The sequence below is a fragment of the Thermobia domestica genome, chromosome 1 (genome assembly GCF_964235325.1).
Source record: "Thermobia domestica chromosome 1, izTheDome1.hap1.1, whole genome shotgun sequence".
NCBI lineage: Eukaryota > Metazoa > Arthropoda > Insecta > Zygentoma > Lepismatidae > Thermobia > Thermobia domestica.
In genome coordinates this window covers 172,656,569-172,676,428 of record NC_137454.1, presented here as the reverse complement: position 1 = coordinate 172,676,428, position 19,860 = coordinate 172,656,569, and the positions used below count along the sequence as shown (strand labels likewise).

The 19,860-nt window shown below is 31.8% G+C and overlaps 1 protein-coding gene and 1 long non-coding RNA gene across 9 annotated transcripts in view; one reads left to right on the top strand and one right to left on the bottom strand.

The window, feature by feature from the left end:
- Positions 1–15,013, top strand: part of ths (thisbe) — a 254,470-nt gene extending 239,457 nt beyond the window's left edge. For both annotated transcript variants that reach the window (XM_081766791.1, XM_081766782.1), the window contains exons 4-5: positions 1,332–1,438; positions 4,197–15,013. In XM_081766791.1, coding sequence (XP_081622917.1) covers positions 1,332–1,438; positions 4,197–4,544 — 455 coding nt within the window. In that variant the 3' untranslated portion in view covers positions 4,545–15,013. The remainder of the gene's footprint in view (positions 1–1,331; positions 1,439–4,196) is intronic.
- LOC145691106 (uncharacterized) overlaps positions 1–19,860 on the bottom strand; it is a 471,970-nt gene that overhangs the window by 223,720 nt on the left and 228,390 nt on the right. The window contains exon 3 of one of the 7 annotated variants that reach the window (XR_014132341.1): positions 328–1,508. The exons of the other annotated variants lie outside the window; for them this stretch is intronic. This is a non-coding gene — a long non-coding RNA (uncharacterized LOC145691106). Of the gene's footprint in view, positions 1–327; positions 1,509–19,860 lie in introns of those variants that run through there. 7 annotated transcript variants of the gene reach the window in all.

Here is a 19,860-nt window from a genome sequence, read left to right as displayed (position 1 = left end):
AAGAGAAGAAGATTGCCTCTTGAAATGTTGCGTCTGGTGAGCTTTTGATCAGGTCCCAAGTTTTGGCACCCATCTCGCGGAAACCTTGCTCATTCCCAGATTCTGGGTGAAAACTTGGTCAACGCTTGCAGTAGATTAAGTCCACTGTCTCAGCAATCTGCCTGATGGTCATTCGCCGATCATTCATGGTGATTTCATGCACTTTGTAAATGTTCTCCTGAGTTATTGCTTCCTCAGGCCTTCCTGATTGAGTGTCATCTTCAATGAAGGTTCTCCCCCTTTTAAATTCGACTGCCCATTTTTTCACTGTGGCGTATGAAGGGACACTATCACCTAAAGTAACAACCATGCCGGCGAGGATTTCCTGCGGCTTTAAACCTTTCTTGTGAAGATATTCAATAACAGCTCTCACCTTCACTTTCTTCATTTTGGTCATACTTTGCTCTCAGCTTCTGTTTTTCTGGACTTGTAACAACAGAATGAAAGTCGATATTATTATCAAATTTGATATGACATCATAGGAAGGTTGAACAAATACGAGCTAAAAGTATTATATGTCTAGTTAATATTTCTTGGTTATGCTTAGGATTTATGTAACAACCCTCGCACAGTATATTTTATATAGGTGATAGTGTTTAATATGTAAGACAGGGGAGGGTAAAATAATTTGTAAAACATAATACAGTAGTATCCTAATGAAAGTGTTCTCGTAAATAAAATTTTATGACTTTAAAAGTTTGAGGATGATTATCCTAAGATTCTTCACAGTTACCATATGTCACTATACTAATGGAACGGAATATTGCTGAAATTGTAAGACCAGCTTTTTTATTTTACATCTGAATCAATTAACAAATGATGGGAAATTTATGGGAACGATGAAGTTCACATATTAAAATTCACTTTAATATATTGAACTTGATCGTGAAATCTTAAGCTTACTGCTCTGTTATTATGATATTAAATTTTGTATTAGATGTAAAATAAGATAATAAACTCACGGGTAAGTCGAATAAGACGTGCTTCTAACATTTGGGTTGCTAACCTATGATAATCGCGACATTACAAACAATTGCAGAATCGCCAAACGTCCTGTTAATAGGAAAAGTTATGTTAATTTGGAACGGCACGTCGAAGACTTCACACAGAAAAAAGTGGCATATAGTATACTGCAAATTAACACTCCATGACGTAAATTAATGTAACTTTTGGAAAATGTACCTATGTCAATTAAATAAATAAAAAGAAAAAAAAGATGTTTCCTATTTTATAAGTTCTTTGCATACGTAGTTTCTGATGATACTCAGAATTTTCTCTTCCTTTGATTTCAGCGAATCTTACATTTGTATCTGAAGGCCTAAATGGAACACTGAAAATCTATGGAGAATTAGTGAACCGTTATTTATGTTTTAATAGGCACTGGAAAGTAGTGCCATTGGTAAGTGTTTTTATTAATTACATTTTTAAAGTCCAGTCTATGGCGATAACTATTCTGTCCTCTTACATACCTGCAAAAAAAAAAAAAAAAAAAAAAAAAAAAAAAAAAAAATTAATAATAATAATAATAATAAGGAAATTTACTCTTAAACAGTGTTAAAAGATGAACTAACATTTATTTTAATTTGGTAGGGTGTACGATAACAAAGAAAAATCAAGTATTGATTTAAAATTTTAGGATGCATGTGTAAATTCATTTTGATACCATAATTAATTTGGAAGTTCTGTTTAATATTAATTTTTACAAGGATAGTTTCTTTAGTTATAATACTAGTGTCACCAGGAAGTGCATCATAACTGCCTTTCTAGATGGTATGTAATTTAGCTAATTGTTTCTTCCAATACAATACAGTAGTACATAATTTCTTTAATCGCTTATTTCCGATACAAATCATTTTACAGAAATTTAGAACTAAGAGTCACTAAAAAGCCTTATGAAACAACTGGGATGGCGCTAAATTGAATTCACAAGGATACCAATAAGTGAAAACCGTTATTCTCAAATATTCAGAATTAAAATGAAGAAATAATTTTACCACTGAGTCATAGCTCTAGGGTGGCATTTCAGTTTGATCATTTGTGTTCAAGACTCATTTGTCTAGATAGGAAAATTTATTAAAATATATATTCTTTAAGTTTCTCGCTCAAATATTTATGAAATTTACGACATAGAACGATCAAAAATAATAATGTGAATATTTGAAGAGATTTGTTGTAAATCACAACACACGTTAAATATTTCAAATAACAGAAAAGTGTTGTAATTATGAATATAACTTACACTCAGCTGTATTTGTAAGGAATTAAGCCGAGCAATGCGATTTTCAAATGAAATCATGCAAGAGGTATTTCTGTATTAATGTTTAATTTAAATTGTGTAGATAGAGCAAGCTGTTGGTCGTAATACCTGTCAACGTTGAACATAGTTCCATACACGTGTGCTTTACATACAGTATACAATTTGAGATAGTAACCGAGATGTCGTTTGCACGTAGTTCTTGAGAATAAGATATTGTTTTATAACATTTATACTTCTTGTGGAAAATAACTCTGATGAAGTAAATAATACATGGTCACAGCAGTATCTAGCGTGAAAATTGACTTTTAACGTCCTTCTATCACATGATAATACTTATTTGTTACCCGAATTTCTTCCCTGATAAATGATAAGCTGATATTGATGATAGCAAGATAAAATGTAAAAAATAATTTTTTACTCTTTTAAACAAAACAAAAATGATACCATAAAATTTTGTAATAAAGTCGATATATTATTACATAAATTAATAATAATGCAATTTTAAAAAGGGTTGCTTCATTAACTGATAGAACGATGAGAATTTTTATATTAATTTTAACATTTTCGCTCCTGACAAGGGACCATTCCGATTTGGTGAATTCAATTGCTGGAAATGATTGCTAGCACTGGATTAAACACCAAAAGAAACAGAGAAAAAAAGGGCGTTTAGTGGCAGACCATATACAGGGTGAGAGATAAATGAGGGTAAAGTGCGAAGATAGAACGTAGAAAATGTCTAGAAATGCCATGTTAATTTTGAAACGAGTAGAGGAATTCAAGTCAAATGTTGGTATGAGGAATACATGTAGAGCTCCACTGAATAAATGTAATGTGAATCATGAAAGATGTCCGAAAAGCTGCCATGTTGGACTTAGCGTAAGAAGAATATACAAAAACAGGAGTCATGTGACATATGGCTCTTGACGCACACCATCTGTTGAAATCAATAGTTGCCAATACAGTTTGAGAACTCTGTAACAGGAGGTGTTCCACGCTATGACAATGTATTAATACTGTTGTAAAGGTGACGTGAATGAGAAACTAAAGACCCTGTAGTACAGTCCATGAGCACGTTGTGTGCACGAGGGATAGAAAGAAATAGAATTGAATCCTGGAACAGCAAGAAGAATGTATGCAACCTGGAACGGAACGAGTAGTTCCACTGGATGAATGCTGGCATAGTACCCTGCACAAAGACACCTGTCGTATTCAGGGTTCTGATATATTAATAACCTCCTCCAACAAAACGTGTCGGTCGTAACTTCTAGTGACTTCTTACAACCAGTTACATACAATTGGCAGTTAAAACACTGTTCACATTACGCCTATTCAGTAGAGCTCTACATGCATTTCTCATATCCAACATTTAATCTCAATCCCTTTACTCGTTTCAAAAATTAATATGGCATTTCTGGACATTTTCTACTTTCTATCTTCGCAATTTGCTCTCGTTTATCTTCCACCCTGTATACGATCTGCCACTAAACATCCTCTTTTTCTCTGTTTCTTTTGGTGCTGAATCCAGTGCTAGCAACCATTTTCAGCAATTGAATTCACCAAATTGGAATGGTCCCTTGTGAGATTATATAGCAATTTCCAGCTTCCTGCCAGTGTTCCTTTGCAGGCCTAATTCAGTAGTAAACTTACTTATTACATCAATACTTTCAAATACGAACTGTAATATACTGATATGAATTATATTAGAACTATATTATTTGTTGTATAATAGATTATTGGATTTTAAATCTTGCGACGTACATCATCGATATAAAGGAAAAAGATAATTTCTAGCAATATAGCAATTAAAATATGATGTAATGCTTATTGAGATGAAAATAATGAAAAAAAAGTTGGCAACGTCAGTACTAAATCCGTTTTTTCTTATCTTTCATATTTACAGCTGAGGGCAAAAGGGAAGAGATGTCGATTTAAAGAGAGCATAAACGAGGACGGATATACGATAATATTCTCGGCGAAGAATGTTAAGTACTACCTCGGGTTCAACAGCAAAGGGAAGCCCTTGAAAGGTATACACGCTGTGTATGAAAACGCAGGAAAGAAGAGGACAAATTTCGATTTCGTGAAAAAAGGAGAAAACATGACAGAAAAAATCAAAGAACATAACCAAAAAATGAACCAACACCAACATAAAATAAATACTGTGGACACTTACTTACAACAGCTTACTACGGACAGTTCAAAGAAACATGAGTTCAAACAGAAACGGCGTCACCGGAAACAACGGTGAATGTCTTTCTATTAGGAGACAATAACATTGTCATTGTGTTGTTGATGTTGTTTATTATGTTTTTTTTTTTTTTTTTTTTTTTAATTCTGCGCCAGTTGATTTTGTGCTGAATATACCTGCTTGAATGTCCCGCCAGATGATGGAACAGGAAGACTATATAGGTAAAAAGGAATTCACAGGAGCATAAGCAGAAGAGGACGGAAAAGCGTTTATAGAGCCAAAGGAATGTAAAGAAAAACAAGAATATTTAAAAAAATAAAAAAACGAAAAAAAATATACCATCGCCGATTTCTATGTATATTGCTAGAAGCCTCTTGCATTTGTATCAGCGTGCGCGTGTGTACATGTACGTATGTATGTATGTGGTGAATTTAGTTTTTTTCGTATAATGTTTGCTTCGTGTTGTGTTTTTTGACACTAAAAGATGTTTTATTTTCTTAAAAAATATATACATAAAGTACTTGCACTATGTAGTTCCCTGTCATTCCAATAAATAAAAAAAGAGGCAAATAAACAAACTGAACAAAATAGTATTTGAAATACACAGCAAATAAAATGCGGAAGTGAATTAGGCTAAATTCGGTTTGATAAAGCAATATTATTATATCCTAATGGTCAGTTATTTAATGCCTACAAAGAGGCGCTGAACCAATGACGAGCTTTATATTGTTCATTTTTGTCAGTTAATAGAAATTATCGTCGTACATTAATATATGTATGTGCGGATTGTGAATATATAAATGTGTATATATATATATTTGTCTATTGGTATTGTTTGTGCACGTATCGAATGTGCATATACTGAACCTAAATGTAAATATATTACGGATTTACTATATATACCTACGTATATATATATATAGTATTTCCCACGTTCGTTTTTATTTTTCATGATGGACCATTCCATTTCCAAAGATTTTTTTATGTGTTGTGAACAAAAATCAATTGATTTAATATTGGATTACCATTCATTGTAAGATGTTCTCATTACGTATCATAGTACAGTATCCTTTACTTATTATGTTTTGTAGCGAAAGAACTTTAGCTCAGTATTTTTCTAGCCATATGTGTTCTGTAAACTTAAAGTAATACACATAACAATATTTTGATAATTTATGTTGACGTTTCTCAAATAAAAAGAAATCAATGCAATGACTAAATTTATTGTTTGTATGTAAACACAATGTCATTTTTTATAACTAGTGTTGAAGATATCTCATTTAAGAATCTGTTACCGTGTGCAAACACGTTATGTCATGCAAGATATTATTTAAAGCCATCAGTGGTTAAGACTCTTCTATATACAGATTAACTTCTTTTCTATTTTTTCTTTCTCTCTAAACTTTTATACATGAACAAAATGGCATAATGTAAATCACGCCCTGTACTTTTCTTGTTGCTTCAATGTCATTTGTACTTTATTCAGTAAGTAAGAGTACATATATGCATTGATTGAAAATTAGTTACGAAGTTTTACAGATAGGACTGGTATTTTTAATTCTGCTGTTAGCTTTAATTGAACTATTTGATTGACGTTTCGAAATCACTGATTATGTTCAATCTAGTGGAGCTGGACAGCTATTGAGGGAAAATAATTATGGCCTCATGAACAAAGAATATATCGAATACATGCCATATTATAATAGACTGATCTCCCTTTTCGTTTCTTAAAGTCCAGAAACCCATTTTCTCATCATCTACGTTTTTCTAACGTAGTAGATCAACTATAGTAAATGGTTTTGAAGCGTCAGCAATAATAATAATAATAAGGATGAAAATACAAGAAACGTTTTCGTAATGTATATAAATCAAATTATTTAGAAGGCATTAAGAAAATTACAGGCTGTGAAGCTATTTCAAAATTAAAAATATGTATTTAAAAAATGCAAGTCCACGGATAGGTAAAAGTGAGTGAGCAATTTACAATATTAAATCATTTAATCTATGTGTAGTCAATACAAGCATTATTTCCATTATATACCAACAATATTTTAATTGGAATCTTCATTAAATGCCCTTATTTTTTACTTTTATATATATATATGTCATTTGTGAAGTAAGTAAACATGTTCATAAATTATACTTGGTCGAATGGTTGAGTATGATCAATTAATTTTTTATATCAACTCAAGTACAGATTTTTATGGGCATAATTGTTAGTTTTAGACATAAAGTATCGTGATGTTCATATTTGAAATTAGTTTTTAAATCGATGTCATCTATCACTGCCAATTCTTGTTGAAACTATGTTCAATAAACTGAGATGTTGCCAGTTATGTTTGTCTTTGTATATGTGAAAAATTATTCCGGTATTTTTTCGACTGATTACAAATAATCAAAATATTTGTTTTATAAAAAATGATATTTGAATTTCAGGAGTATTTCATTCAAAGACTTACTCTTAGCAATTTAAATATCCATCTATATTCTCTTTGTACAATTATTAGCACAAGTGAATATTTTGTATATGATTTCGTTTCTGTGAAACTTCAAAGTGAGGCGTCGATTTAAATAAAGTTTAAAATAGTTTAAAGTCGGAAATTCTCGCTCTTGGGAAGTTGCAACAATAGTTTCTCTTGTTCGAAGTTATTGAGAAAAGTATACGCGGAAAATCACCTTTGCTGGTAACAGTATTACCCGAATTAAGTTATAGTATTGTATATTAAGTAACTTCTTTTGTTTATATATGCCATTCTGAGCGAAATAATGCGTCGAACTTTTATAAAATGTTCATTTTTACATAAAAATATATTATTTCGTATTGAAAGTGCATTGTATAAGTATCATCATGAATAGATAATGTCATAATCATGCATATACTATGATACCGCATCATATTCAATAAAACGCTGGTCAAACAATAAACAACAACCAAATAAACAAAATGAAATAAACGGGAATAAAAATAATAATAATAATAATAATAATAATAATAATAATAATAATAATAATAATAATAATAATAATAATAATAATAATAATAATAATAATAATAATAATAGTAATAATAATAATAAACTACATGAAGAGCACAGAAGAGTAATGTTACCTACCATAAAAAGTTATGCTGTTAAGGAGGAAAAAAATAGCATTTTCAATCTCCTATTCCATCAAACTAAAAACAACTGTTAATTTATAACGCTCCAAACTGTTTTTCGCCAAATCTTTTCCGGTATTTGGAAATACTTCAGTCTACATTTTAGAAATAGTGGGAGAGAAAAGAACAATTTTAGGGTAATTAAAAAGAGGACGAGAAACTGTTTGGGGCACTGGCCGGGAAGAAATTGTATGATGAGAGACGTTCTAGAGGGTATATGGTGGCAGGAAAGAGAAGGAAGTTACAATTGATGGACGGTACCAAAACAGAAAAAACAAAATTTGAAAACGAAAAAGTTAAACTGTGGGGCATAGAAGCTTCTCAGTTGAGGCAAGTGACCTGCTATAATGGCAGAGCACCTATGATGATTATGATAATCAGTTCAGCAGCAGATGGGATCGTTAGCAGAAAATGAACTGACAGCAGGCTACTATCTGTCCCTGTCCATGCTATCTTCAAGGTATTAAAGATATTTATGAGTTTCGACCACGACTTTTTCACATTTTTCAAAATTTGCAGAAATTAAAGAATAAAAATGAAAATTTCCCTACTTAATTTTCTAGGAGATTCAAAATACTACTCAGTAATCTAACTAATGTTTTTAATACACTAATTAATGTTTTTTTCAGTTGGGTTATATTATTGTTACGCTCGTCATATAAGCCGTGAAATCATAATGAATTAAGACTTATTGTTTCAGACTGAGAACATATCGACAACACAAACTACTTCACAAACCACTATTTTTCTAAATACTAAATAATTTCAGTGATAAATTTTAGAACTAGTCTTTGGATTCAATAATATTTTTTAAAAATGTGTACAAGTGAAGGCGGTATTGATCAGAATGGCTATACGGTTGCAGAATCACGAAATATAAAGATATGTAAATAATTAAATTTTATTATTCAGTTATGAAATACAAATGCATAAAACTAAATATAGAATAACATCGACTGTTCTTGTTTCATGTTTATAAATGAAACATTGTAATGATTATAAATAAGTTTATTTCATGAAGTTAAGTACCGGTACAAAATTATGTACTAGCGTGTTCATTGATAAAAAAACAATTATATCTCTGAACTTACAAGAGAAATTTGAACTAAAAAATTAATCAGAAGCGAAAGGAATCAGCCTAAATCTAATTATCACATAATATTATGTTTGTTAATATATATTTATAAGATCATAATATAAACGATATAGGAAAAATTAGCATTAAATGTTTTAAAAATCTACATAGGAAAAAGTACAGTAGTAGAAAATAATGTAATGAAGACATTCAGAAATTAGAAATTATTTCTGTAAGGTATTAGTTTTTGCGCAAAATGTCTTCACTCGTAGTTCACGCTCTTTTCTTAATACGACAGTTGAGTTGAATAATAATTATTAAATTTTATATTATAAATGCTTGAGCTATACTACAGGTCCCTTCAAAAATTGAAAAATATACTACCATAAGAACAAATACAAGTATTGCTACAATTAAGTAAATAGGAATATATTTTATTCGAGAAAACAGTTTGAATTTACGTGCTTCTGAAATGATCAGTGAAAAACATTTTTTGTTACCACAATCATCTATTGTTTTTATTTCGTACTGAAAACAAAGAGTCTCTTATTGTCTTGTCCACAGACATTAAGAGAACTACCTCTAACAGCCTATACTATACAGATAACTTGATGCAAAATAATTTTTAGGAACTAGATGATTCTAAGAGAGCTTTTCTAAGGGTGTAAACTGTAGTAAAGTATGCTTTCCGTGTTATTTCTTTGTGCAGCTAAGTGTAGTAGAAGCTACAAATACCGGTAATGGTTTCTGTCAGTAAACGCAAATAACATTTCTACCCCTCTCAAACACTATTGAGATGCCACTTCTGAACACTGATTTTTTTGTCATAAAATCGATGTTCAAGATTGTTGTCCAAGTTTCCTAATACTATTTCTAAAGGTGTGTGTGTGTGTGAGTGTTTGTGTGTGTGTGTACATAAATTTGAAAATGGAGAGATCTTGTCTGAAGAATGCTACTGAATTCATTTTTACAAGTCATTTACTTTTCAGGTTCATTGACAACAACTACGTCAAAATTGGCCACAAAAGAACAAGACATCTTTCTCTCTACTCTGGTGGTCAGTTTCATCCTGTTCCGTTCACCACTTAAATAAAGATGTGAAAGGAGCAAATGGTGCGTTTCGAAGAAAGCACCTTTAAAAAGGAACTACATTTTTCTCCCTTTTTCTTCTTCCTCGTTTCTTCTCTTTCTTCAAGAGCGGTTTCGTTTGTAGTGACATTATGTTTGACGCAAAATGTTCTTATTTGAAGAGACAATCATTACATGTAGGTTACAGTATTCCAAGAAAAGTTTAGCTTTATTAGCACGTTCCACAATATGCTGACTGGCTCGTTCTAACAACATAGTTTCTGAAAGAAGCTTCTTCAAACACGAAAAGGACAGATTTCCGTTAAAAGAGTTCTATTGATCAATATTCTTTAATATATTGAAGGAAGAAATAGTAGTGAAATACTTTAGTAACCTGAAATTTCCCCAACTGTGGGTGGTAAACTGGGTGAGCTATCGCAGGACGAAACCTTTCCTTAATTTCGTAAGGATATCTAAGATGAATCCCATACAGTACTAAGGAAATACTTCGGGCTAGTTGTCAGGAAATATTTTTGAATTAATAAGAATATATTTAAAGCTCATGAATTTAGGAGGGGTAGTTTCAAATCTGAACGAATTATACGAAAATAACTCAACAATTTTGAGATACCATAAAAGAAACGCGACTTTATAGTTGAATACGAACATGAAAAGGTGTCAGTAGCTTGTAATATAAAAGGATCGTAATATACAGGCTATAAGTATTAAATAGAATGTAGGTTAATTAATATTTGATGGCAGCTATTATAATTAAAATCGAAACAATGAATAACGAGCAGCGGAAATTTGGGGATAAAATTGTAAAATGTAATAGAGAAAGATAGTAATAAGTGCTATATTTTCCACTATCAGCAAAAATGAAAATGTCAAGAAGAAGTTCCTTTTCCCTGGTTTTGTTAACTAGAAAGCAACCGAATTCTGATCCTGAAAAATAATAATAGTAAAAAGTTTAGCTAAAAGAAAGAGAGACGTGAACAGGAAAAAGAATCTTTTCAATCAAAAGGCCCTGTAGACTTATTGTTAAGGGAAAGATGTATAACCATCTTCCCAGTTTCTTTCCTCTTTATCTCTCTCTCTCTCTCTTTTTTTTACCTCCGACGGCCGAAAAAAAAAAAAACTTCTTTTCTACCTTCATTCACGAGGAGGAGTTTAGCAAATATACTGGAGGGTCGTCTCCTCCAAGTCGGCAAACACAAAAAAAAAGAATAGTAAACTTTTGGCGTCAATGAATGAGAAGAACAAGCTTCTGCAAACGCCGCCGACTATTTCAGATAGTAGAAAGAAAGAAAGCAGCAAAGAAAAAAGGAACTATTTTCGTTCTTTTGATTTTTCTTCCTCCTTTTTTTTATTTTTCTCTGACTCTCTCGCTCTCCGTTCTTCTGTATTTTCAGACAGAGAAGTCAAGTCCTTCCCGGAATCTAAAAAAAGAGCAAAAGAAGGGAAAGGAAAAAAGTTGTCCTTTCTTACTATTTCAGCACTCCCCCACTTAAAAAATAATAATAAAAAAAACTTTCTGGGGGGTCTTCCAAATGTAAATCTCAAAAGTCACCTTGTCAAACTTGCGTCCTCCTCCTATTATATATATATATATATAATGTAAGAAATGGAAGTGCGAGAAGACAGCAACACGAACAACAAATTTGGTATTTAAAAAAAAAAAAAATCTTTGAAAAGTTTGTTGGAAGGAAATTTTGGTATGCAACGAACAAATATAGAAAGATGTGGAAAACGACAAGAGGGACTATATATGTATGCATTATGTATATATGTTTACATGTCAAGTACACTAAAATATATCCTTTGTTTTTGTTCTCTACTCATTTTTTCTCTGCTCTTATTTTGTTTGTATTTTTAAATATAGGCTACACTGTCAATCATCATAAAGGAAATAAACAATAAATAGAAATAAAATCGAACAATCAAATACCGAATAAACTACAAAGAATTACACAGTAGTCTCTGCAAGTATTTTATTTGCAATTTTTGTTTGCACTTACTAATACACTATTATTATTATTATTATTATTATTATTATTATTATTATTATTATTATTATTATTATTATTATTATTTAAGAGATTGTTCATGTTGTACAGCTTTACAGTACAGATCATTATGCTCAAAGAAAAGATTACTGCTCTAACTTCTAGAAGTTCAAGCTCGACTCCTGGTACTTCGGTTATTTCGATAAATATTTCCCTTAATTACAATATACAACTTCTAGAGTAGTATCTTCATAAACAAGCAAACTCATTTCCTTCCTTTTCTCTTATTTCTAAATATGTAAATCACTATATGATTAGCGTACACGTCTTCGGTGCGGAAGACCCGGGCTCAGTTTCCAGTGGAAGGTCATGTGGTTTGGATTCAATGTTAAGCTGATATATTCTTGGTGCTGTAAAAGGGACCCTAAACTCAAACCAACCAAACTTAAATTTGTAAATTGGCAAAAAAAATTAAAAAGAGTAAAAAACAACTATTAACGTCTCTATTAACGAAAACTCTATTAAGGTAGCGAAACTTCATGATACTACAGCCACTAAAAGCCAAAACATGCTGCATATACTAGTTCTTCTCATCACTTTATCTGGCTTTTGACCCTCTCTCTTGTTTAATTAAATAAGTATAGCAACCGCTTACAAAATAACCCTAATCTAACACAGAAAAGTCTGTGCTTCCAATGGCATTCCAAGATACTGAAAGTTTTTACTTGAAAATTAAAGAAAAATAGTACACTGGTGTAAAGAATATTTGACAAAACAATCCTAAATTTCACCAAGATATGGACGCTACTAAAAGATGAAAACACTTCCCTTAAAAAATGTTTTATAGTCGTGAAACTATAATTTAATGTTAAGGAACAAGTGGGCTTCACTGTGGTATCATTACAGCACTCACTTTAGGAGGATGCGGTTGCGGGTTCAAACTCTGCTTGAAATAAAATGACTCATATACAAGCCCGAGTAGCAAATCGGTGCCCTCTTTAATATTATGTCTCTCCCTTCATAATCTCGGTGTTTAATAAGGATGAAGTTAAAAATATATATATAAAGAATTACGTTCCTTGACAAGTATACAGTCCTAAATTGTTTTAAAATTCTACCGGTAATTTTCTTGGAATGACTGTCCTAAAAATCAAATCTGAAATTTCTTGATTATGAAGTGAGCATTTTTATGCATATTAATGAACTAATTCAAATATTTATGATACATAAACGTTCGTAAATAGATTTAGATGCAGAAAAAAATAGTATGTTACTAAAATCACATTCATATGTTAATTGTAAAAGAAAATGAAATTACTGGAATAAATGGACATGATATGCAACACATTCCAGGTAAATTAAAGTCGAAGAATGCTGACTTCTTAAGACACGCCTGATCACAGTAACTAGTTATTTCTGATAGAACCTACTTCAGGACATAATAGAAAATTGAGTATTAGATAATAATAATAATAATAATAATAATAATAATAATAATAATAATAATAATAATAATAATAATAATAATAATAATAATAATAATAATAATAATAATTCGTGTACATACTGAAGACGAAAATTGTTTGAAATAGTCTGATTTTAATTTGTTACTGTAATTCAACTATCAAAATTATTTATTAAAATAGATTTTCTATTTTGCTTGTTCAAATTTTAGTTATTGATTAAATATGAAAATAAAATTTACTAGGAAGTTCCGTGGGCTTGTGCATAAGAATGTTAAGATGTCTATAGCTAACATGAATGGGTTGAGAAATATAATCGTTATTTTCAAGTAAGAGAAATGTATTTTCAAAATGAAAAAAAAAAAAAATGATAAAAGTACAAATTACGAACGTATAATTGTTTTTACTAAATTCTTTTAAATTAAACAGAACTGCTACGTTTTGCAATGTGCATGCATAGCTTATACTGTAAAGTGTTTCAAATGTAAAGTGCTCTGTGTATGATACTAATTACAAAGTTCTATACATATTCAAAAAGTTTCAATGGTTTTAATTTTGAAAATATTAAGTTAGAATTATTCATGGAAATATTAAAGATAATTTGTATCACTTATTATCTTTTATACCTAAAACAGAATTTATGGTTTTGTTGATACAAAATATAAACCAATTCCGATGTATTTAAATTGAAAAATCATTGATTCCGTGTTACAATCGCTACTACTAGAATGACGTATTTTGCTGTGAATGATAGTTAAGGCACGAAATGGTACGCAAGTGGTACAATTAGATTGCTCTCGCTATTATGTTTAGGAAGACAGTTGATAGTGAAGGTGAGGTGATCGTGTCATATTTGTAAAGCAGAGAGTAAAATTTTCCACTTTCTTGAAATAAATGAACAATAGTATTTTTAAACTCATCGTTTACTTAAAGTATTTTTTTTACTATAAAAAATGACATTGTGAATGCATAGTGAGTTTTCTTTTGTAATGTTTCATATATAGTAGCATTTATTTGCATATTCAAGCTTAACTACAAGTATGGCTACTTCTTCATATGTTTGACACATACCATAAAGCTTATTGTAAATGTTCGTTCAAATTTTTTTTAAAAGGTTCTAATATTATACTACATTTTCTGGCTTCACTCATAGATACAGTTTTAAAGATGTTTATAAAGAAAAACTGATAATGACTATCTTTTTAACAGATCATTTAGAAATTAATTAGACGATTGAGCCGGTTTTGCTATGACTTGAAGTTAGGTTTATGTCTTATTTATTTATTTATTTATTTTTAACAAATATAAGCAAACATTGATGATGTTGCTATACTTGTTGTAATATCCATCCAGACGTTGTGAATGTAATTTCTTAATAATAAAAAGAAGACGATAATAGAAGTAAGAAAATAATAAAAATGCTTTTTGTACGACAGTATCTGCAGAGAATAATAATCATAATAAAAATGAAACAATGTGTGCCATATTTAAATGTTTAAAAAATGTTAAATGGTAAATGTATTTGTGACGAAAAAGGTCAGAAGTAATTATTATTATAAGAAAAAAATATGTATGCTTTCTTGTTTTTGGTAATATTAACTCAAGATGAACATGTTTTGTTCTTTTATACATATTGCATATGTCAATGAATATCTGTGTACAGATCTTTTTTGCATTCGCTGTATATAACTGTACATAGAGAGTTTAATACATCGCCTTATTTATTGATTTTTTTGTATAATAAAGTCAATGCTCTGCAATTCCTTTTTCTTGTTAATTATTTGATTTCGTATGTTGTGATACCAATCCACTATTTATTAAGGAAGCTTATCTTTCAAGAGTCTTATGGATTAAGTATTCGTTTACACACATGTTAACTGACAAAATGAAAATGAAATATTCAGTTTAACGTTCCACGATTGTGCACCGCGAGCTGAGATCGAACCAGGGACCCACGCACCAGAGGTGATTTAACTAAGAAAAATTGAGGTACATACGTATTCAACCCAGACAGACTTACGAAAAGTCACAAGCTAGTCAGGGAGTGCTTGAGTCACGTTATATAGGATAGCTTACGAGACAAGAGTAAAGAGGCTATCTCGTCTCGGAAAAATGTGAAAGTGATGCCTCATCTAGGAAAGTATGTCTTTTCCTGTTGGAAGAGCTTTCTTTCGTCTTTTATCTCATCATAAAAATTTTGGCGCTTCTCGTTTCGTAGGCAAATGTATCTAATACCGAAAGTGATCGTCGATAACGTCTCAGCGGAGGCCTACTAGTTTCAGTACATGTGTTCATATGCTCTGGAAAGATGTAGAATTTTGACAATATCCCAGCGTTATCTTGCATGACTGGAAGTATTCTCTAACATGATATGTAAATGGGTATTAAGGCTAATATCTCAGTTTTGGTTAATCAGACAAGAGTGGTATAGTATTAGTAGTAACGTTCTTGCTTAGCAATCAGAGCATGCGCGCTGACTAGGGGTGTTTCGGGGCTCCAGCACCCACACAAATAATCTTAACTTCTAAAACATAATTGTTTGTTTCAAATGTGTTTGTGCAAAGGCAACCAAGCTACACTCTCCCCCCGTCCTTACCAGTCTGGTTTAGTCAAAGGCAGTCCCCATAATAAAAGAATGGCCCTATATTGTGAATAGAATCGAGCACAGCCCTCTATGACAGTGTTCATAAAAGATTTTAACTAAAAGAAAATCAATTTAAAAATATCGAGACTCCCCTCAAAACACACAACACGACACGCAATTGATAGGCACCCACATAAATTTTGGAAAGTCGGCGCCCTTGAATCGGAAGGTCCCGAGTACGAAAACAGTAGCCACCTATTCTGACTGATGTTCTACCAAAGTTATTTCTTTATGTGGCGAATGATTGAGTTGTAAATATAGGTCCTGATAAATTTTTTTTCTAACTTTTCCCCCGTATTTTACTGTTATTTGTGCCGCAAAATGGCTTTACAGCTGTATATAAATAAACATATTTCGAAGGAAGTACAGAACCATCTTTTATCAATAAGCAACCTCAAGTGCTACCTTCACACCTAGAGACACCACTGAATATTTTACACATGGACTAGTTAACTCCTTTCCGTCAGAACAACTAAGGTTAGAGATCACTAATCTCTAAATACGAGAACATTGATACTGCCTTGGAAATACAAATTTTAAAAAAAGTCAATTGTACATTGCTTATATCATTAGTAATGTAGCAAAAGTTTCTAATTTAATTTATTACTAAATTTATGTGGTTCATCCGAGACATTTTAATGAGTATTACCCCGCTCTTATTCAGAGTATTGCTTCACATTCTGAAACTTAAGATGTAAGTTGGGTTGCATAATTAATAGGGGTTCCGTTGCAAATATTCAGAAGGAGCACATAAGTGAATTATATAAGGAAAATCAAAATATAGCACATTTATCATGTTTTTTACTGTAAGGAACTCTAGTAATTTGAACCGTGATTCCCAACTGGCGTGTCGCGACATACTGAGATGTTGTGCAGCCCCATGCGGTGTGTCGGGAAATTTAAAAGTTAATATGTCATCCAGAAGGCCTCGACTTTATACAATGCATTTATTTATTTATTTATTTATTTTACCAAGAATCCTTTAATAACGAATTAAAACCAATTTCTGAGACAGACTCTACCAATCAATGATAGCAACAATACTCAATGGTACTTCCAGATACTTAGGTACTATATAGAAATGTACTGTATATATAGTCTTATAATTTACATTAACATTAATAAAAAAATGAGTCACGATGCCGTGAAGATTCTGTACAATCATAAAAAGTTTGGGAATCACTGATTTGGATTGCACTTTAATTTGAATTTCTATGGGTTTATCATTGCTTAAGAAGTGAGCGGTAGATCTAACTAGAACAATATATGTTATATTTCTAGTGAGACTGTTATTATTGGTAACGTCGTTTTCCAATATTTAGTCTCCGTTAAATCTCTAAGGACTAGAATTTAGACCAGACTATAGTCACCAAACTTTCGTTATGATAAATGAAAGTTCGAAACAACATGAATGCAATATATCAATAGGATTTACTTACTATTTTACTATGTTGCAGGTAATATTCAGAAATGGAGATTTTGAAGTGAATCTTCTCTATATATAAAGTGTGTGTGTGTGTTCTGTGTACGTTCCAGCATAACTCTGGAACACCTGGAGCAACTTTAACCAAACTTGGCATACCTATTACTTACAAACTGAAAAAGAATACTGTGGGAGTAAGACACCTCTTTCATACGTAGGGGGAGGGGAGAGAATGACATAAAATCGAAAACGATTGGTATTAGTGTCGAATTCATGATTTCGGATTTGCTCAGATGAATGATGACACTGCCGATGCCGTTTCCGATGCCAAAGTTCAAGTTCAGTCCCATTATCATCTCTGAGCGGAAGTGGTGAGATGTAAAAATAATCGAAAACGTCCGATATTAGTGTCGATTACGTAGTTTTTAGGGTCCATAAGTTGATTGGCGCCAGTTTCGATGCTCTGAGTTCAAGTTCAGCTCCCAGTGGGATAAGACTTTCCTAGTACACATAAGGGGAGTGTAGAGAATGGCATAAATATAATCGAAAATGACATACTAGACTCAAATCCATAGTTTTTGGTATCACTGAGGTGAATAGTGACACTCCAGATCAGCTCTATTATTACTCATGGGGACAGAATAGTAGCATAAAAATAATGTAATTTCTAAGTTGATTTATGACAGTTCTGATTTTCTTTAATACCTCCAAATTCAACTTTCAGTGGGGATAGGAGTCCCCTGGCACACCTAGGGGGAGCGCGAGGGGATGACTTAAAATAATCGAAAACCACTGTTATTAGAGTCGAATCCACAATTTGTGAGGTCACTGAGATGAATAGTGACACTTCTAATGCCATGTACGTTCAATTTCAGCGCCATTATCACTCCTGGAGGGTTGGAAGGTGTAAAAATGACCGAGAATGTTGTCGAATTCATAGTTTTCTTGGCATTAAGCTGTTAGATGACAATTCCGAGACATTGCTTGTCGTTTATTATATGCAGCTCTTTATTTTCTGACGGGTAACGCCAAAGTCGTTGCTCGTACTCCATACTCCAGTTTAATTCTGGAATGCCTGGAGCAATCAAACCTGGTAGGCACATGGCTTATAATCTAAAAAAAGTGCTGTGGGAGTAAGACACTGCAAGGAATGGGAGCCAGAAGAAGTCACATGAAAAAATAATGGTCGATAGTAATGTCGAATTCATAGTTTTCGGGAACGGGAAAACGGCTGACCCGTTTGAAATTACTTATGGAACATAGTACTAGAATTATCTTCTGTATTTTTATCATTACACTTTCAGGGATATACGTATTCTAAGGGTGAACGGGAATCACATATTTTCATAAACCTATTCTCTCCATATGAAGAATGGGCATTTCAGCTATTACTATGACAATGTCCAAAATAGAGCGAGAAAAGTTATTTGTCAAATATATATAAACATATAACGTTGAATGACGATAAAGTTTAGCATATTTCCGGACATGTATTTGCTGTCATGTTGATTGTCCAACTATCAGATATACGGTGAAACTATTCTGTTACTGGAAAAAGCTATCATTTCTGATACATCCAACCTCCAGGTTCTAAAGTGTCTGACTGTACATACTGTATCTTCGTACATTTCCATTTTTTGTTTTGTATTGTGACATTAATAAAATTTCCATGACACTGATATTGTAAATTAATTATTATTGCAATTAAATAAATTATTGTAGAATTATAAATTATTATTAAATAACATTATTGAAATAAACAGTCGGAAGACCCAATCAGCATTGTTTACCGGCGTACCTTTTGAATTTTTCCTCGACTACTGTTCGTGCCAACAACGTGAATCTTTAACTACATCCTCGGCATAGTATCTATCCAGTTTTTCTCTTATAATAGTGAGTATTTCCATTCTATAACAGGAGATAATTTAAAAAAGGGAATTTTAGAGGGAAATGTTTAAATTTTCCCTCCTTTAGGCAATAATCTGTATACGGTCGGAAAGCTTACTTCATTACTTTTTGAATGAGATATAATTTTGTATTTACACCAACTATAGAGTGTTTTATAAGCAATTAACTGATACTCAGCATGTTTCATGGGCTGAGAAGGTATCCCTATCTCGGAAACCAGGGGGAATAGACAATATGTTCATATACATTTTTTGGCTTAGTATGACCTCCCCTAGAACCTTCCAAAATATCTGTACAAATACAAACAGTAATATCTATAAAACTATATATACAATGCTCGAAAAATCTTCTGGCCTAATCGCCATTTTTGAAAACTAGGTACCATAATAATACAAAACCAATTTGATACAAGACGTATACATGTTTTGATTTAAATTAGCTAGGCTCCAGACGAGTATTTCTAATTGCCACAGGATCCTGCCGCCCAGTATTCAAGACAAAAAAGGAACTAGTAGGTAGCTTTCTAAGTGAAAAAGATCGTTAATTCGACTTTAAGGAGTAGCAAACCATTGTCATATGTGATAACTTTAGACGTTTTCATATAATTCCATATGATAGTAATACATTCTGCT